At 36.4% G+C, this 20,891-nt stretch overlaps 5 protein-coding genes across 5 annotated transcripts; 3 read left to right on the top strand and 2 right to left on the bottom strand.

Moving 5' to 3' along the window:
* The first annotated feature begins 15 nt into the window (after window positions 1-15).
* On the top strand, window positions 16-3,642 carry SPOG_00983 (cytoplasmic leucine-tRNA ligase Lrs1). The gene has a single exon (XM_013169254.1). It carries the CDS (start codon window positions 149-151, stop codon window positions 3,479-3,481), a length of 3,333 nt encoding a protein of 1,110 aa, XP_013024708.1. The 5' UTR covers window positions 16-148; the 3' UTR covers window positions 3,482-3,642.
* SPOG_00981 (uncharacterized protein) lies at window positions 3,604-8,864 on the bottom strand. The gene has a single exon (XM_013169252.1). The coding sequence runs from the start codon at window positions 8,393-8,395 to the stop codon at window positions 7,763-7,765; it is 633 nt and encodes a 210-aa protein (XP_013024706.1). The 5' UTR covers window positions 8,396-8,864; the 3' UTR covers window positions 3,604-7,762.
* On the top strand, window positions 3,754-5,111 carry SPOG_00982 (uncharacterized protein). The gene is made up of 3 exons (XM_013169253.1): window positions 3,754-3,874; window positions 3,913-4,865; window positions 4,906-5,111. Exons 1-3 carry the CDS (start codon window positions 3,857-3,859, stop codon window positions 5,003-5,005), a joined length of 1,071 nt encoding a protein of 356 aa, XP_013024707.1. The 5' UTR covers window positions 3,754-3,856; the 3' UTR covers window positions 5,006-5,111.
* Window positions 8,865-15,151: 6,287 nt separating the features above from the next.
* On the bottom strand, window positions 15,152-16,889 carry SPOG_00980 (uncharacterized protein). Its single transcript, XM_013169251.1, has 3 exons — window positions 16,395-16,889; window positions 16,079-16,291; window positions 15,152-16,029 (listed from the first exon to the last, which is right to left on the bottom strand). The coding sequence occupies exons 1-3, from the start codon at window positions 16,528-16,530 to the stop codon at window positions 15,839-15,841; spliced, it is 540 nt and encodes a 179-aa protein (XP_013024705.1). The 5' UTR covers window positions 16,531-16,889; the 3' UTR covers window positions 15,152-15,838.
* A 1,038-nt stretch (window positions 16,890-17,927) lies between these two features.
* Window positions 17,928-20,843, top strand: SPOG_00979 (tyrosine phosphatase Pyp1). The gene has a single exon (XM_013169250.1). It carries the CDS (start codon window positions 18,996-18,998, stop codon window positions 20,640-20,642), a length of 1,647 nt encoding a protein of 548 aa, XP_013024704.1. The 5' UTR covers window positions 17,928-18,995; the 3' UTR covers window positions 20,643-20,843.
* The last annotated feature ends 48 nt before the right edge of the window (window positions 20,844-20,891 follow it).

The following is a 20,891-nucleotide window of genomic DNA, read 5'->3' as shown; positions in this document are numbered from 1 at the left end:
GTTGCTACTTGTAAGACCAAACCTGCCAAATACCAAACAATTGTTTGACAAGCAAATCGCCGGAATTAGCAGCTTTGCTTGTGAACAAATAAGAGGAACGATTGTTCTAAAGTTTCATTTTGAACTTTACGTTCTGTAAGTGTCCAAGATGGAAGCAACCAACGCCAGTGTCGAACAACTAGAAAACAAAACCGCGACGTTGAAGTTGGAAAACACAACGAAGCGTGATACGCTTATTGGATGGGAAAAGGAGTATCAAAAAAAATGGGAAGATGAAAAGGTGTTCGAAGCGAACGCTCCTTTAGAGGACATGTCTCCTGAAGAGTTGCGCGAAAAATATCCAAAATTCTTTGGTAACATGCCTTACCCTTATATGAATGGAAGTCTTCACCTTGGTCATGCTTTCACCTTATCCAAGGTTGAATTTACATGTGCTTTCGAACGTTTGAAGGGAAAGCGTGTTCTTTTTCCCATGGGCTTCCACTGCACTGGTATGCCCATCTGCGCTAGTGCTGATAAACTTTCCCGTGAAATGGAAATGTTCGGTCCTAATTTTATTGTCCCAGAGGAAGAGGAGCAAACTGTCTCTCCCAAACAAGAAAATGCCAAGAATGAGGATGTTACTAAGCACAGTGGTAAAAAGAGTAAAGCTGCTTCTAAGACAGCTGCTGTTAAGTACCAATTTCAAATTATGGAGTCGTTAGGAATTCCTCGTAACGAAATCAGCAAGTTTGCTGATGCCAAGTATTGGCTCGAATACTTCCCTCCTTTGTGTCGTAGAGATTGCACCGGCTTCGGTTTAGGTATAGATTGGCGCCGTTCCTTCATGACAACTGACGCCAATCCTTACTATGACTCTTTTGTTCGTTGGCAAGTCAACCATTTGCATAAGGCTGGCAAAATCAAGTTTGGTGAGCGTTACACTGTGTATTCTATTAGAGATGGCCAACCTTGTATGGATCATGACCGTAAAAGTGGTGAAGGTTTGGGCCCTCAAGAGTACACCGGATTAAAGATGCAGGTTTTGAACTTCCCCGATGCTGCTCGTGAATCTTTAGCTTCCATTGACTTGTCAAGTAACAAGGTTTACATGATTGCTGCCACCCTTCGTCCTGAAACTATGTATGGTCAGACGAATTGCTATGTTGGTCCCAGCTTGACCTATGGTGTCTATGAGGGTCTTGTCCCTGGAGAGTTGTACATCTGTACTCGTAGAGCCGCTAGCAACATGGCTTACCAAGGCCTTTTGCGTGAACGAGGCGTTGTCAGGGAACTCGGCACTATTAAGGGACAGGAGCTCATTGGAGCTCGTATTAATGCTCCTTTGTCTGTTTATGAAGAGGTTTATGTCCTGCCTATGGAGAGTGTTTTGCCTAACAAGGGTACCGGTGTAGTTACATCTGTCCCTAGTGACTCTCCTGATGATTATGCTACACTAGGTGAGCTCCGTAAGAAGGCTGAATTTTATCATTTGAATCCTGACTGGATGAAATTTGATCCTATCCCTATTATCCGCACACCTTCTTTTGGTGATATGTGTGCCGAATTCTTATGCAAGAAGTTGAAGATTCAGAGTCCTAAGGATGTTAAGCAACTGGCCGAAGCAAAGGAATTGGCATACAAAGAATGTTTCTATCAGGGTACCATGATTACCGGCGATTATAACGGTGAAAAGGTTGAGGTTGCTAAGCCCAAGGTTCGCGCCGACTTAATCAAACAAGACTTAGCTTTCGTCTATAACGAACCTGAGGGTCAAGTCATTAGCCGTAGCGGTGATGATTGCATTGTTGCATTGTGTGATCAGTGGTTTTTGGACTACGGTGAGGCCAACTGGAAGGCAATAACTGAAGTTGCTTTGGAACGCTTAAACACGTTCTCCCCTGAAGTCCGTAATGGCTTCAAGAAGAATTTGGATTGGCTCTCTCAATGGGCTTGTGCTCGTTCTTATGGTTTGGGTACACGCTTACCTTGGGATCCTCAATTTTTGGTTGAAAGTTTGACCGACTCCACCATCTACATGGCTTTCTATACTATTGCCCACTTGCTTCAAGGAAGTCCTAATGGAAGCGTTCCTGGGGCTTTGAACATTAAACCTGAGCAGATGACTCCTGAAGTGTGGGACTATGTTTTCCGTGACAGCTCTAAGCCTGTTAATACATCCATTTCTGATGAAGCTCTATTCAAGCTTCGCCGCGAATTCCAATACTTTTATCCTTTTGACATTCGTGCCTCTGGTAAAGACTTAATTCCTAACCATTTGACTTTCTGCCTTTACACACATACTGCCATATTTGACGAAAAATATTGGCCTAAGGGTATTCGTGCTAATGGTCACCTTCTTATGAATGGCGAAAAGATGTCTAAATCTACAGGAAACTTTATGACTTTGCATGAAGCTTCCAAGAAGTTTGGTGCTGATGCTACTCGTTTGGCTTTGGCCGATGCCGGTGATACGGTTGATGACGCTAACTTTGAGGAAGCTATGGCTAACTCTGCCATTTTGCGTCTCTATACCCAAGAAGCATGGTGCCGTGAGATGATTGAAAAGGTGGATGATTTGCGTACTGGTGCTTATAACTATCATGACAGTGTCTTCGATAATGAGATAAACCTATTGATTGAGTATTCCCATGAAGCTTACAGCGCAACTGCTTACAAAGCCGCTTTAAAGAATTGCTTCTACGACTTCCAGAATGCTCGTGATTGGTACCGTGAAGTTACAGCTGATCGCGGAATGCATAGGGACCTTGTCATGCGCTGGATTGAAGCCCAAGTTTTGATGCTTGCACCTTTTACTCCTCACTGGAGTGAACATCTCTGGCTTGCTGCTCTCAAGAAGCCTACTAGCATTCATGTGTCTGGTAGATTCCCTCGTGCTTCTGGGCCTGTAAATTCTGCTCTCTCAAACTCATTGCAATACGTTCGCACCTTGACTAAACTTATTCGTGAAGCTGAAGCTGGTCAATTAAAACGTCAAAAGAAGGGCAAGGGCATGCTATTTGATCCTTCAAAACCTAAGCGTTTAAGCATTTTCGTTGCCGATAAGTTCCCTGAATGGCAAGCTCAATACGTTTCTCTACTCCAAAATTACTACAATGAAGCAGAAAATAAGTTTGATGATAAGGCAATTATTTCAAATGTCGATAAGAAGGCTATGAAGGTTGCTATGCCTTTCATTCAACAATTCAAGCAATCGGTTATTAACCGTGGTGAACACGTTCCTGCTTCATCGATTTTCAGTCGTGAATTAGGATTTAACGAATTAGATGTTTTACAAGAGGTTAAGCCCTATCTTATTGGTAATGTTGGTATTAAGGAACTCCGCATTGTTCGTGTTCAAAAGCGTGCCGATGATTCTTCTCCCATTACCGGACTTGTTGAAAATGGTCCTGAAGCTGGCAGTGCAATTGAAATTGCTGCTAATTTTGCGAATGCCGTTCCTGGACAACCCACCTTTTTGTTTGAAAACGTTACGGCTTAAATATTCTGAATTCATAAAAAGATTGCATACATGTTCTGGTATATGGTATAGATAGAACTTAATAATAGCTGTTTTGTTTTGTTGTACTAGATTTGGTTTATGCTTGTAAAATGAATACAGAGCAAGGCATATGGTTCATAAATTTACTAGACAGAAAGTCAACGTTTTACTATCCTAAAAATTATAATTTCAATTTAGTAAAGTATTATCAAAGTCAGCATTACTTGTTTGTATTTAGCGACTTAATTTCTTCGACACCTTTTCTGCTGTGGTGCTGTCCCCTACTCGTACCAGGTGCAAAAATTTAGAGATCTTTGCATTTTCACAATTCTGGCAAAGGTTGGTAGAATTTTTAAAAATATTTATATTTAAAAGATGTCAGAATTAAAGGAGGTAGGCAAAAATAATAGAAAATTTACTAACAAAGTCAGTTAGCAGGATTTTTGCATGACCAAAATCCACAGGTGAGAATGCTGGCTACTCAGCATTTACTTCCTTATACTGCAAGAAATAACCCTCAATTTGATATTTGGTTCATTAACAATTGTGAGCCTGTAAAGGATTTAAAGGCTTTATTGAAGGATAAACCCCAAATTGCTAGTCAAGCGATTACTGCATTGGTGAACGTGTCTCAGAATGCAGCAATTCGTAGGGTTTTAATGGATGATGAATTTTTAAAGCTTGTTTTTAATATTGTCACTGATCCTTTGCATGGTCTGGCCGATTTGTCATGTATGGTTCTCTGCAATTTAGCCAAAGAGGAAGATTTTGTCCGCATTTTAGACATGCAGGTTCCTCTCCGCGAGTTTTCTCTTAGCAGAAACATTATTGATCAATTGATGGATCTTTTTGTAAAAGGAACAAATCACGGTATCAACCAATATGCAAACTTTGACTTCCTTGCCAATGTCTTTGCTGATATGACACGTTTTGAAAGAGGACGACAATATTTCACGACTATTCAAGAGTACGACAATGTTTATCCAGTGTCTAAGTTGATTGTTTTCACGGAGCATAGCTCATTATTGCGCCGCACGGGGGTAGCAGCCATTATAAAAAATATTTGCTTTGATGTACCTTTCCATAAAATTCTTATGGATGAAGAAAGTGTAAACTTGCTTCCCTATATCTTACTTCCTTTGGCTGGTCCGGAAGACTTGGATGAAGAAGATATGGAGGGCATGTTTGATGAATTGCAATTGCTCCCAGATGACAAGAAGCGCGAACCTGATTTGTTTGTGATGAAAACACACGTGGAATCTTTAATTTTGCTTTGTGCAACCCGTGATGGAAGAGAACACTTGAGAACTCGCAAACTCTATCCTATTATTCGTGAACTTCATCTTCATGTAGAGGATGAAGATCTTCAAGCCCTTTGCGATCAGTAAGTACAAATGATGAAGTTCATTTGCTAACAATTATAGATTGGTTCAAATGCTTGTCCGTGACGAAGCTACCGAGGAAGTGGAACAGGCTACTCAAAACCCACCTGATGAGGACGATGCTATTATAGAAGTTGATTAGGAACTTATTTTGGAAAAGGAGAAAAATAGATTGGAAACTAGGTTATTAGGTCATTAGGTCTTGACAAAATAAAGAAAAGTTTAGACCATTGGAGCGGAATTATTAGTAGACGTTCACTTAAGATGAAACAGTGTAAAAGTGTTGTTAAGGCGGGTTTAGCTTATTTTTATATACCCTTTTTCTTTCTTATGTGCATGAGCTCGTTAACTATGCTATTCGAATTTGAGCAATGAATACCCGGCAAAGGCCAAAATTTTATAAACCGCAAGCCTTCAATTTACACTTAGACTAAGTGTTCAAATTGCTTAATAACTTTTTTGTAATATATTATCTGGGACTCAGCCTTTAAGAAAGCAAACATGAGAATTTATCGGGAAATAATACCAAGAAGTATTCATGCAACTTTGAATGGTATAAGTGATGGGTGACTGTACTTCAAAGTTAGAATTCTAGTTATTATGTATGATGCAATTTTTCAAGCCAAAAGGCGCGCTTATTGAAGCTAAAAAACTTCGTATAGTCGTTATGTCGAACGATATCACGAAGAATCCAAAATTGGAGCGATAGATCTGATTAGAAAAACGCTCCAACATGAACGATAATACAAAAAATAATTTGGATCATCTGCTATTATGATGCTGTAAAATTCTGGCTCCATTTAAACCAATAAACGATTTCTTCAAATTTAACAGCGGATAATTATTTGCTTTTGTCAACAAAAAGTCTCATAATTTATGACTATTCCTTCATTAGCCGTTCTTTCTTTGGAATTATAAATGGCTTGCACACAAAGCTGAAGGAACTCTCACGGATTCGCCTTAGCTTAATAATTCGTATATCTTCTCTTTCATGCATAATGATTTCTTTTGAGCATAGCGCTTTAACTTTGGTACATAATCTGGTAATTTCTTTTTGGTTTATCTTTCAATCCCTTCCTGAGTGTTCAGGCACCGGTACATTTGTAGGTTCTTTCATACTTCGGTAACGCTGTAACATCTGTTGAGTTCCACATACCGTTTATTATCGGTATTTTTTTAAAGGTTCTTCTTCACATAAAAACCTAAATTACCATTGCTTCCTAAGAGACCATTTGATAATGGTTTTTATATTTGCAAGACGGTGTATGATATATGCTTCATAGTATTCACGGTCCTGGTAAAATCAAAATTCCTGTAACCTTAAAAATATCTTGTGATTCTAACTGTGATCAATATTCGTTGTCGAATTTGGGTATAATTCTTCTTGCGAGATCTTTTCTAAGATTGACATATGGGCTCCATTCTGTATTAATAAATTTACTTTGATATTTAACTTCGACATGGCTATGCGTCTTGAGATGCTGTGGAATTATCCACGTTGACCTTGTGTATGGAGGACGGTCCTTGTACCTTTTTCCTAGTCATTTTGAACATTAGGCCTTGGTTTTTTCCTTTCATAAATATTTATTTCTTCTTTCTTCTATGGCTTCCGACTTTAAATTTTAGGAAATTGCCCTTGTCGTCAATAACTTTTCTTGTACTTTTCGAATTTAGTAAAGCGAGCCTAACCCTTGTCATTTTCAGTGCTTCAAAGGGTTTCGTGTTCATACATATAGGAGTTGTCTCCTAGTGTGAACGGGAGAAGCAAGGACGTAACTAATTCTGAAATGCAGTTTGACCTATTCAATGATGAAACATACTCTGTATTCCTGCAAGTAGAGGTCCAAACGCGCTGCCTGTTCCAAGCATTTATTGACAATTGTTAACCAGTTTGTAATAAGAATATCTTTTAATACCTGGATTCTCTGAGACACAGGTGCTGTAATCGTTCATGTCCTCTAATGACCACAATATTGTGAGATCAGATTTCGTTAAAGGTACTGCCACAACGGAGGATACTATAGCGGCTAAGAATAGTATTATGCGCAATAGGTTGAGTAATCATTCATCTTCCATAATTTATTACTTAACAAGGATATTTACAAATAGTTCCTGTCACAGTCGGTTATATCGTGGAATTCATTAACAGTACAGATCATTTTAAGTTATCTGACGTTTGAAATATTAGCTTAAGGACATACTCTTTAAGAATCGTCGCGCAATATAAAGTAAAAAAAGATTGGATACACTACAGAAACTGTGAGTGCGAAATCGGAGAGTGAAATAATTTGCGTCCACTGTATCATAAAAGTTATTAAATCCATGACTTTACAGTCCGAACGTTCGGACTGGAAGATTCGACTGGTCTGGCGAGATGAACTGACTTTCAGACATTTCATTTAGTAAACCAGATCCCTGGACATTGCTGGCGTCTATATACGTTCAATTGTACAGTATACGTTGCTTTTCCAACTCAGTACAATGATTAACGGCGTGAGAGTTCTTCGGTGACACTATAGACTCATTTTTATTTATAATCGATTGGAAATGGTGTTAAACCATGTATGTCTTTTGGGAATCAAACGAATGACAAACTTTAGCAACTGGAAACCTTTAAAGCTTCTCGTCAGCAGGCAACTCCATCTCAGAATCGTCTTTGTACAATGGCAAAGGCTTTTGCAATTTTTCTGGATTTTTTGCTTTGTCATCTTTCAACACTCTGCTATTATATGCAATCAAGGTAAAGGCAAGAAGACAGAAGAATATAACGCCAACACAAATTTTTATGATTTCATATTTTACATTAAAAGTTGGTGCGCTTTGTACGTGGAGTACCACGCTCACAAGTAGCGATAATAAAATATGCGGAAGGAAGTTCTTATATTTGATGTACTTATCATCAAAATCGTTTCCTAATTTGAGGCGCATTCTGCAAATGTGAAAAACTCTGATTACTAAAATTGAGGGAAGATAGCATCCATGCCAATTGCAAAGGCTTTGCTATGAGAGGCTCAACTAAGTATAGGATAGGGAAAATCAAAGGTGCTATTACCATAAATAGCGATTGAACACAACCTAGTAATATGACCAAAAAAACCAGATTTTCTGAACTACATCGGAGATAACCCAAACCGAGTGAAAGAGCCAGAGCAAATGAATTAAATAAAGAGCGTTCAATTCCGTCACCAAACAAGTAAGAAAACACCGGAACTAACCAGAGAATAGGTTGATTCGTAATATCCTCATCGATGAAGATTCGTTTCATAAGAAGATTTGATAGAAATGCAAAGAACCAAACAAACAAAAGAAATTGAGTAAAGGTGAGATTTCTAAGGTTACGGAGCCAGCGAATAAGCAAATACATACCTATACTACTGGAAATAACTAGCAAACCGGCAAAAATACGACGTTTTGATCCATCTTCTCTGAATTCACTAGACTTGTAACGGAAATACACTATAGGTTCAGACTCATCTTCAGTTGGATCATCTTCAGTTGGATCAATCTCTTGGTATTCAAGAAAACTATACATGCCCGGTTCTGTTATTTTTGTCTTGTAGAATGTTAAGTTTGCATCGGACGTAAAATTGGAACCAAAATCAAAAAAATCAGGTTTTGGATTCAAACTCTGAAATTTTCAAAATTCTAAAAAAAATTATAATCCTCACCAGCATCAATAGCATGCTTATAAGCTAGAAATAAGTCTGGGTCTGGGTACTGAGCAAAACGGACATAAACCGATTTATTTGTGTTTGGCTTTTGAAGTATTTCTGCACAAGCAGGATCAGAATCATTGTAAGTAGAATTCAATTAACTACAAGACATGAACTCTTGAGGCTCAGGAGAGAAAGCCAAGCCTCGTATGGCATAGAAGCAAGAGCCGTCCCTGCAAGCAGCAGGGCACTCAAACCAAAATGAAGCAACATGATAGACGATTGAATCGAGATATAACAGCGGAAATCTGTTCCAGTGGGAAAAAAATCACCAGAAAAAAAAAAAAAAAAAAAAAAAAAAAAAAAAAACAAAAAAAGCAAAAGCAAAAACCGAGAAATGAAGTATAAAGTAGAAAAAGAATGAAAGAATTAAAAGTGATGGAATAAATAAATCAAACCTGAATGAAAGGAGCAAAAACCATGCGAAGTCTAAGATTTTTATGCGTTTACTCGTTCTTTCCTAAGGCCTCTACTTGAAGGTAGGTACCAGCGCTCTTATATAAATAGCTCCATGGGCGGGGTGGGAGATAAACATGTTGCGGGGAAGCGAGCCTAGCGGGTATCAGATAAAAGGAGAATGACTTAACACCTCAATTTGCTTATACGGTGAAATAAAAAAATAAACAAACGGTAAGCAAAAGGATGATACAAAATGTTTTTTATTCTTTCTAGCTCTGGTCTTCATTAGACACTACGATGGTTATAAACACAGATATATATTGTCATTCTCGTTGTCACGATCGGTGTTTTGTTTATATTTGTCATAAATGTGTACTTCGTTAGTATACTTTATATAACAATCCGTTATAAGAATGGAATAGTAACTAATATCAGTTAATATTCATAAGCTTAAAAGGTTGTGTTTAATAATATGTAAACAAAAAGTTGGAAATGCAAATTTCTTTTTGAATGCAGATAATCCGATCAAAATTTATACGTATGGTTATTTGTACTAACTATAGAAGTCAGTAACATCGAAAAATCTACAAAATAATTTATATAGGTGTGTTGACAGTCAAGATTGGAAGATTGGAAGATTTGAGTGATCAGGCTAAATAAGATTGATTCTTAGTCATTTCTTTTAGTTAATCAAATCGCTAGACGTAATACTATCCTTCTACGTAGTACTGAAGCGACCAGTTCTAATGGACAATTTTGTAATTGTACTTAGTACTTCCACTCAATTTACATTCTCATGACGTGTGAGATTTCTCCCGTGACAAATATATAGTTTGAAGAAAAATAAATCTCATTTAACGAATTTATTGAGCCCCTGAATTTCGGCTACCAATTGTTTATTTTTCTTGATCCAAGCAGCAGCATATAACAATAGTGCCAGTCAAATCATTCTTTGACAGTGTCTCGTTTCACGCGATCCATTGTTTAATAATTAGACCTTTCAATATTTTTGTTAAGTCTAAACTCTTATATAAGGCTTAGACTCATGTTCCATGGTTTGTAGTTATTAAGCATCGTAAACATCATTTCCTCAAATTAATAAAAACGTCAAGTTATCTAATAGTCTTCTTTAGTTTCAAAATACAGTTGTTTGGCGGAAAACCTTTTTTATTTCACTTTTATTTCCACTATTTTGAATAATCAAGTCGTTTAGCAAAAAAGCAAACCAACTAAATTTTCACCATTCTCGGTTGAGTTTTAAAAGGAGATGATTTCGACTATGGAATTTATGTTGCTTCAAATGAATGGTCCTCCTTCCCTTAGACAAACTTTGTCTGACTTTTTGCTTAAATTAGATTTCGTAAATTCATAAGCAAATAACAATGATAATAAAAAAGCTAACCCATCACTCAATAAAAGAAAAGACTGACCGATATTGTTTACAAAGATAGAAAAACAATACAGAGCATGCGAGTTATAGCCAAATCAAAGTCATTGCTGAATTGATTATACATAGAATTAAAAACCAAACATGCTGCCAAAATACCCGGAAAGAAAAGCTCGATGTAAAGCTAAAACGCTTCGGGAAAGGGAAAGGAAAAAAAATTTTTCACATAACCATAGAGATAATGAAAAAAATGAACTCATTTCTGGGTAATAATTATGTTGGTATTTTTCGATTCATTACTCCCTTGCCCTGAAATCCAAAGAGCTATTCGGCTCTCTTACTACAACATCGACCGGAATAAAATCCGCGATAAAGCTAAAATGCTGATATTTGATGCAATTACTTGGATGTTTAGACTCAAGGTACAATGGAAGATTGTTTTGGTCATCAATATCTAAGATTAGTTGAAGGAGTTTTCGAAGATATCCCTTTCCCTCCTGTTTTGTTTTACACAAACGTACATAAGATACCAAGCTTCAATCTTTCATGGTTTCTGAAACCATCCAGTTGTGTAGCGGAATCAATCCATTAAAGAAGCAATGACAGGTTTCGTCACCCAATTTGTAAATCAATCTCAATAAAAAACTCCTTAAAACAGTATACCAATCGCTCACTGTTTCATTTGGGCAAATCCATAAAGCGACGCCTGGAAAGTCATTAACCTGAAAGACTCGACCACGCATTATAACAGCATAAGTAATGTACTCCATGCAAATTTTGTAATGAAATCATGTGCTGGTCCCATTCTGAGGTCCAATAAGATATAGATGGGCTGCATCGTTGTAGAATGCTTCTGTCAAAACACTAGTAGCCTTCTTAGTAAATGAAAAAAGAAAGATGTTCGCATCATCATTCGTTCCGTAAGACTTCTTCGCAAACATATTCTTCTTCTTCCTTTTCCTTTTGTAACTTCAACATTTCTTACCCGAGTATGAAGGCGGTATGCAATCTGGAGGTGAACTAACGCTTGAAGAAATATCATCATTCTGCGCACTGAGGGAATTGCCAGAATTTTGAACACGTTCGTAAAGGTTTTTCATAGTTTCAATAACAGCTCAAAACAACAAACAAAAAACAACTATATACACAGTTATAGACGAAACAGCATAGAGTACAAAGATATTTCCCGGTAGGATCAGCCACGAAAATAATAAATTCTTTTTATTTCAATAAAATTGAAGAAAACACTTTTTAAATATGTGCGTGTGAAAACAAGAAAACAAGATACAAAATCGATATTCGGGTTAGTGTTTCTCTTACACACTCACATTCGTTTGCTATGGAACAAAAGAAACGTAGTCTTGAAATTCGCTCTAACCGATACCCTTTTCTGCGATTTCTGTTACCAAAGTTTGTCCTTTAATTTATGAGAGCAACTATGAATCAACCAACGTTTACCTATTGACTTTGTACCGAAAGATATTAATGCTATGTTTGTCTACTTGAATAGAAAAAGCATGCTGCATAGTGCCTACTGTTTCGAATTATTCGTTGTAGTGATATTATAAGGATTTTGAAAGGTTTATATAGTCATGGAAATGACCATATTAGGGAGAACAATTACAACCGTGAATGGTATAAGTCATGGGTAATTATACAGTAAATCTAAGAGTTCATTAGACTTATAGTTACTATTTATCTACTAAGTATTCTTACTTGACTAAACGAGGTGGATAAATGAACAAATTAATTAGCTCGATCTGTAAAGGTGTATAAATAAACTGTTTGTCTGCAGTCAGAATTTTGAGATTGGAAGAATGGACGGGTTAGGCTGAAAAGTTTGCTTTTTCTGCCGTCCATTTAGTTTTCAAATCCTTCGATGTTATTACTATTCTTTTACATAGTACCAAGTCGTCCACTTGAAATATATAACATTACTACTGTCTTTGTTTATTCCCTTCGAGATCCATTGTTTACGGCGTACGATTTCTGCCATGAAATTCTTTCTTTAAGAATTCTTGTTGATATTCTTGTACCTTTTTGTTTATTTGCACACAAAGTATAGCGAGCACCGAGTGATAGAAATAGCTAAATGCTTAATGAAGTCGATGGCAGCCCTAAATCCACTTTCTTGCATTATTTTGACATCATGGAGGACCTGGTGTCCCAGCTAAAATAAACAAACAAAACAACTGCTAACACCTTTTCATTGTGACTTATAGTTGATACAGTCTGCTTATTCTCTCCTGAATCCTCCTATATACTTCATTTTCGCTGCCCCTTTTTCAAGAATGATTCAAGATTTATTACGAACCCATTTGGAATTCCTCGCTGTCTGATGATTCTTATGCTTCCTTAAGCCTTTTCATAGCTGACTTTTAGCAGGCGATTCCCCAGGATCAGTTTGACTCGTTTAGAAGCAAATTGGTGAGCCTTCATGAAGCCCTTACATCCAAACTTCCAGGAGAGACTCGTTCACGAGATGACTTGTCTGAAATTCGTGGGATGTTACAAGCTCTTGACCAGAAATTTAACCAAAGATCTACTAATATAGAAGATGAACAATCTGGGCTCGATGTAATACTATGGTTGGAGACAGTATGGGAATCCGGGGTGCTGCAGTCTCTTTTTATTTTGGAAAGTTTTTGGTTTCTTTTATAAACACTTTCTCAATTTACTTGAAAGAGATCGAGTTTTTCTATACTTACCGCAGAATGTTACCTGTGAGGTGACGAAATACCAAAAATGTCTACTCGATAGTAAATTCAATAGTCACATTTTGTTATTATTAAGGTGAACCAATCGCATACGAGTCTAAAGCGATTAGAACGATCTCAGATGCTGTTCCCCAAAGCATAATGCTTTCTTGCGCTTTTATACAAACAAAAAAAACAACCTATTCATTGCCTTTTAGTGGGCGGATAAATGCATGCATGCCTTTTTATTGTCCATTTTTCTTCGTCATTTCCAATTCAATTGATACAAGGATAGTTTCGTAGTCAATATTTAACCGCAAGAACACTTAAAAAGGGACAGAAATAAATCTTCGTCGGAATAAACCGCTTGTAATGTTCCTTTTTTCCACTTAGTGACTTTCAATCGGAAGAGTTAAAGCTCATGCTGAAAGAAAGGTAAACAAATTAGCCGTAAGTTTGAGTGGTAGGATTGCTCTGCAACTCTATTTCTTCGTTCGTAATCGTCGGCGGAGGAGCTAGTGCATCATCCCTTTGTTGATATTTGGGCAGCGTAGGCAAACCGGTGTTTTCAGTTGAGCATTTGATCACGAATTCAAGGAAATGAATAAGGATGTTGTAGAATCTCCAACAGATGGCACAAATGAGGAATTCAAGATTTTAAAAAATTTCCTCAAAGGCAGCCCCAAGACCTTTGAAAATTATCTGGAAGCCAACCTCAAAACCAGCCACAATTAAAATTACGACTTTAACGACAATCGTACTATCATAATGATACACCAATTGTATACTAGGCTTTATTAGTAACATACATTCTAATAACATTTGCGATTCACAAAAATACTCCACTTACAACAAAACAACGCAAAGTACTTGAAGATACAAAAAGGGCCCGATCGTAGCTTTTTCAATTAATAACTTGAGTAGCCAAGAAAATGTTCGAACGGTAGGCGACTGCTAATGTACAAAGCATTGATAAAAATAATGTCAAAATGTAAAACCTGCTTAAATGTTCAACGACTACATTTTCAGGGAAAGATTGATCTACAGTCTTCCTATATTCGGTAAAGAAAGCATCGAAGCCGCCGAATTCATTCATTAACGATTTTTATTTTTTTCAACGTTTTTTGGCTTTGACAGAAGTTGAATTGAAACGGTTGTTTATGTCTCTTGGTGTATACAAAGGAAGTCCTTTTTCGAGATCAATGTCGTAAACATTAGCATGGTTGTTTGTGGGAGGACGGCTTGAATCGGATTTTAGCTTCTTTTCCGAATCCTCAAAATAAATAAAAAGAAATTTCAATGTACAATTAGCAAAAGAGGTGTCAAAAAAAAAGCTCTTGATCTGTAGTGGATGAAACAATTTTCGCAAATCACTACGAAAAGCGAAATTGAAAGGAATGTAGTTCAAATGAACTCAACTTCAATCTTTCATTCAAAGCGGCTCTAATAAAAGTTCAAAGCAGTCATAATGGAATGAATGCCAGCAGCAGGAAATTTCGCATCGCTTTTTGGTCAGGATAGCAATATGTTTTGTTACGCTATCTCCTATAATGATTCTAACTCGAATTGTTGAAAATACGTTTGAATCACAAAATGCAATTAACAGTCCTCATAATTAGTTTACTTTCATGAAGGAAAGTAGCTTTTTTGGTACATTAGTCGCTTAAGTTTTCCATAATAAAAATCTTTTAGTAGAAATTATATGAGAACTCCAGAATGAATTGCCTAATTTTCTACCATTTAAGCTTTATTTTCAAGGTCGGAACAAAAAGCAGCCCTTATTTTAAGGGCAGGAAATACCAACGAGCATTCCTTTGAATCTGAAACTGTTTACAGTTAAACCAAGACAGAAATAATTCTCTTTCCATCTAATCATTGCAGTAAAAATAGGGTAGTACAGGACTAGACAGACGGGACATACCGGCACGTAATTTCAAAATCAGTGGAAGACCGCACGGAGGTGAATAAACTTCGCTTAATTACTGCCACCAATATTTCTCGAGCAGAAGCGAGTAGTCGGTAGTACAAAACGTAAACTACAAAAGTTTCGTTACATAAAAACAACAAATACTACTTTATATCACAGATGGTTACATCGTAAAGTTGATTAACATTAGTCGTCAAACTTATCTAATACAAGCTAAAGGACATAATCTTGAGAATCGTCGCGTAATTTAAAGTAAACAAACGATTGGATACCATTATACAGAAACTGTGAGTGCGAAATCGGAGAGTGAAATAATTTGCGTCGACTGTATCATAAGAGTCATTAAATCCATGAGTATACAGTCGAAGTAAAACTGACTTTCAGACATTTCATTTAGTTAAGCAGATCCCTGGATATTACTAGCATCTATATACGTATTTCGGGAGCAGCCAATTCAAATCTACAGCAATACAACTTTAGCTGTTTATTCCACCCAAAGAACATAACTAAAAAATGTAAAGTTTTTGCAGTGACGGAACTTTGCTATCGCCGTTGAGTATATTTGCTAATATCTGGGACTTCCTCTGACAGAAAATATCTGAGACAATAAGACAGGTCTAAAAAACATGAGGGAACTCGTTTAAGTGAATGATAAGTTATAGTTAGCAAAAAAACCTTTTTTTTTCATTCATATACAAAAAAAAAATAAAAAAAAGGATGGATATGGAACGAGCGGTTGGCCGGTTGGACTAGTCAACTTGTATAAACACCCTGACTTGTTCAGTAGGATAAACGGTTTATGTAGTTCCAAGTCACCTACTAAATTGGTTTTCGCTTTACCTCTATGGTTGCTTTATACAGACTGTGTCCCTATAGCTTCCTTAGTTTCACGAGCTGTGATCACTACTGCTTCCTTGACTCCGTCTAGAATGGAAATCAAAGCTGATTTGATCCCATTTATAATAGACAAAGAAGCTGTTCCCAATCCATTTTTGATGTTTACCAGGGCTTCTCTGAAAATTTTAATCCATTTGTCATATGTCACTATTGGATTAGTGATTGAAGACGAATACCAGATTTCAAATTCACTTACCATACAGTACCAATGGAAGAAGTATACAATATAAAGCGCAAAATAACCAATGGTGTAGAGAAAAGTTCATGAATCGAGCAAGTACCAGACAAGGGAGACTCAGAAGAAGAAATGCGCCAATGCAAACGGGTACTTTCATCCACCAAGGAGTAGAATAATCATATGCGCTATTCGCTTTGTCGGGTGTCTCTAAATCAGAAAATCCAGATGCCTCTAGATATAATTAGAATCCATCCTTAATATTTCCTACAATAATGGCTTCTCCTTGTTCAACATATGAAATCAATTTTGATGAGACAAACTCATTCTTTCTTACCTGAATATTGGGGAGGCGGTAGTGTATCTTCACTAAATGCTGTGTAAACTGGTAATTGACCAATGTTTACTTCGTTGGCATCGTCTGCATTTAAATCATCCAAAGAAGTTTGTAAATGATCATATTTGTTTTTCATTTTTTACATGTAAGGAAAGTGATAGAGGCTTCAATTTACACGCTTGCAAAGGTACAAGAGCTAAGGAAAGACAGAGGTTTACCTAGTTGACGTTCAAATTTTTTTCAGAGATAGTAAGTATTATGTTCAAAAAAGCAAAAGTATATTAAAATGACTAAAGGATTGAGCAACACTGCTGAATGGTGTTTTCGCGTTCAATATTTATAACTAGTGAAGTTTCGCCGTTTAGTAAAATATAAGAGTACTGATTCTTCCAATGCATAATACTAAGGCGTATATAACACAAGTAAGCGCTACTTCAGAGCATGGATTATATGGTAGATGATTTTCTGTAAATAAACAAATGAAGAATAATAGAGAGAATGAAGGAATAAAATAACCGGTGTTCTAAAGGAATTCATAAATGTATATATATTATTTCATAAAAATAAAAACAATAGAAAGAAAACACAAATCGTATTCAGATACACTATTCTATGATATGAGAAATCCTAAACCTAGGGAAGAAGGAAACAGGATCGCCTTCATTTTTACTTATTTCATCTACGTTGTTGGAAACTTGTTCTTGTAGACGTAGACCCATCTTTTCAGCGAAACAATTTGTAAATCTCTAGGACAGAAGTGGACATGGCAGTCTCCGAAGGAAATGAACACAATTTCATTCGCACTATTTAATGTTAAAAGTTGATTACCTCCGAAAATCCGTGAAAACAGTGTTGGTCCATTTCAATCTTTCTTTGAAGAATTTGCTACTTTTTTATTATTTTTCCTTTGGTTTTTGGTTTTGTTTATGTTTATATTTTTAATTACATTCTCAACTCTTAGACACGTTTTTCTCTCTTATCCTTCCTTCTCCCTAAAACGTGCTTCCTTCTCGACATGGACCCCGCTTTCTTTCATCATCGATTCTCGTCGCTTCTCCGTTTTACGTCATTTATGAGATCATTTATTTATAAACGTCATATAATGACATCATGATTATCGTACAGCCACATCTAAGTTTTTTTTTTTTCTTCGGGGTAGTATTTTTTTATTGCTTTTTATATATGGAAATAGAGGAACTTTGAATCTATCAGATTGATGGTTCATAAAAACAAAATAAGAAAAAGTTTTTTGTTCACTGTATTTTCCCTACCTTCTTTCTTGATTATTTTTGCCTCTTTTGTTCTTTCTTGTAACCTAACCGATTACTTGTTACCTATGACCTAACTATTCGAATTATCCCTCGTATACCAACGAGAGTCGTTGCTACGAATGCTTTACCATCTATTATTGACGCTCCCTTTCTCGCCACTAGAACGCTGCTCCACTATTTCTAGTTAAAGTTTATCTCATTGTTTTTGCCTCTTATTTAACCGTACTCGTCTTTCTACGATTTTCGACTATACCGTTAGATCGCTTCGCTTTGTTACTTTGATGAATTTTCGCTTCTCCTTTATCAGTGGACTGCGTTAAACGACTCTCTTTATTCTTTTTCTTTTTGACTGTTTTCTTTCTTACCAAAGCCAAAACCAGCTTGTTTCCAGGTTCCAATTCACAATTCAAATTGGATACTTTCATAGATTCCTTCTTTAGCTCGTAAGAGCTTTTTGTTTGTCGCTTGTTTTTTCGACCTTTTTTTTCCTGTTCAAACTCTGTTTGTCGCGCGTTGGAGATTAAGTTCTTTCGTTGCCTCTTTCTATATAGAAGCGATAGAATTGTTTTTTTCTTACATTTTTTTATTCGCATTCACTGGATTTCACTTTTTCGGCTTTTTTATTCTGTCATTTTTTTTCGCACCTCTCTCTTTCATTCTAAGAATACAATGAGCAATTGCTAGAACGCATGCTTTTTTTTTTGCTTCCTAATAATCATATTTAGATTCATCGATTTAGCAGCCGCATTTGAATACCTGAAAATTTCACTTGAAATTATCGTTTCCTCAATCGATCGTTTTGGTATACACTGAACAAAGTTACTTTTTCTATTTCATTTAGATCTATATACCTTTCCTTTTCTTGTTTTCTTTGTGTATACCCATCAGGGTTTCTGAATCTCTTATTCTTTTGCATTTGTTAGATCGTTTTTCTCTTTTTTTTTTTCCTTCGTGTCCCTTTTAGCCTTGTATACCTTTCTTTTCTAATCTCATTCCTTAACCAATTCTATCCTTGTTTAATTGTTTTCCCTTTTTTGCGCAACACACGTTTTTTATTTGAGTTTACAGCTTTCAGTATCCTACTGAATATTCAAATTCCTTGCTTTGTTCAATCAATTCTGCCAAGGTTATATAAATATATATATATCCTTACTCGTGTTTAAAGATACCAAAAAGATTTCCCTTAAAAGATTTGCAATTTTATTATTTGCATACCCATAGCATAATTTTCATTTCTATCGTCTTCTCTCTTTCCGCTTCTGTGTTTTGCTTGCTTTTTCCTATATTTGAATTTGGATCTCATTCGTTCAAAAGCAGATAATACATACTAATGTCCGATTTTCAAATTTTGAAAGCTGCTACTGTTACAATGGAGCCTCCCTCTGGTTCTTGCACGGCTGTCTTGCCTAAGAGCTATCAGACCACCAGCAAATATATTGTCCGTTCCTCCAAATTACTCGATTACTATAGAAACACAGAGAAGCACAGTGATGTCCTTATCATTGACTTGCGTCCTGTATCCGAGTTTTCAAAAGACCGCATCAATGGCTCTGTCAATCTCACTCTTCCTGCTACTCTTATCAAACGCCCTGCTTTTTCTGCTTCTCGAATCATCAGCACTTTAAACGATGCTGACAATGTTTGCGACCTTTCTAAGGGTTGGAAAGACCTTTCTTGTATCTTTGTTTGTCTTCCCGCTTGGGTTGCAAGTCATATTACTATTGCTGAGATTATCGGTGAAAAATTCAAGAAAGAATGCTTTTCAGGTACTTTTGGCATTTTGGACCTTGACTACAACCGTCTTGCAAACACCTATCCCGATTTGATTGATAGAATGCCTATCACAAATAAAATGGGCGTTAACACTAGCATTAACTCAAAATTAAACTTTTTTGTTCCTCAAACTGCCCCTATATCTTTGACAAGTCAAGGGTCTGATTACTTTTCCAGTGTACCCCGGCCCAAAGATAAAGTTGAAATGCTTTCCTTGAATAAGTTTTTCTGTCCGATGCCCGATAAGTCAATTAATAACGCACCCCTTCGGACACCCTCTCTTCACAGCATACCAGATGCATTTACAAATCCAAACGTTACAATTTTGTATGAAAAATTTTCAAGTTTGGAGTTTCTCGAACAACAACGGTTGGCTTGTTGCGCAGATAAGAATTCGAAATGGTGCACGGTCGATTCTCTTTCGAACTTAACCTATAAAAAAAATAGGTATACGGACATTGTGCCCTATAATTTGACGCGCGTTCACTTAAAAAACAAAGACACAAATAAAGGGACAGATTATATTAATGCCTCCTATGTCAACACAGCTACCTCGAAATTTATTGCCTGCCAAGCTTCTCTTACTCTCTCCTTAGAAGATTTTTGGCAAATGACTTGGGACCATTTTGAGGATATAGGATCCATTGTTATGCTTGGCTCTTTTTACGAGGCAGGTCGTGAAATGTCCGTCCCTTATTGGCCTCAAGACGGTGTCTTTTCTCGCCAAACGTATGGTTTGTATACGGTAACCCTTTTGGAGGAAAAAAACATCATTGACAGCGGTTGTATTTTACGAAAACTTGATATAAGACGAGGAGACTCAACTGTCTCGAAAAAAATAAACCACTTTCAATATGAAAATTGGACCGACTGTAATTCTCCAGAACGTGTTACTATGATGATTAATTTCTTGAAACTTGTTAACTCTTACGATCGTACCGGACCTTTAGTTGTGCATTGTTCTGCTGGTGTTGGTCGTACGGGCACATTTATTGTTTTAGATGCTCTTTTACGCCTTCCTAATGAGAAGTTCAGTGGCTTTTCACCAGGTACAGATGTCTCTTCAGATGTTGTATTTCAACAGATTGATCACGTAAGAACTCAACGAATGAAAATGGTGCAAAGCTTCACTCAGTTTAAATTTATTTATGACTTAATAGATTTCTTACAGAAAAACAATACCAAATTCCCAGTTCTATCATAACTGTTTGTTTTTTTTTTTTTTTTTTTTTTTATGGTTCGTGGCTTCTTTTAATAAAAATAAAATAATGATTTGCTCCCCATGTGTCTATTTCTCATATACGATTTGTCTAAATTTTTCTTTTGGGTACCTGTGTTTTTATGGAAGGGTTTAATCGTATACAATTTTTGATTTTTTAATGTGTTTATTACTTGTACTTTTTTGAGCTTAATATAATGAATGTATTTTTTGAATTTTCCTCATATATGAGTG

Source organism: Schizosaccharomyces cryophilus, assembly GCF_000004155.1.
Source record: "Schizosaccharomyces cryophilus OY26 unplaced genomic scaffold supercont4.6, whole genome shotgun sequence".
Lineage (NCBI taxonomy): Eukaryota > Fungi > Ascomycota > Schizosaccharomycetes > Schizosaccharomycetales > Schizosaccharomycetaceae > Schizosaccharomyces > Schizosaccharomyces cryophilus.
Note: the sequence above shows the minus strand (reverse complement) of the source record. Positions and strands in the feature narration are given on the sequence as shown.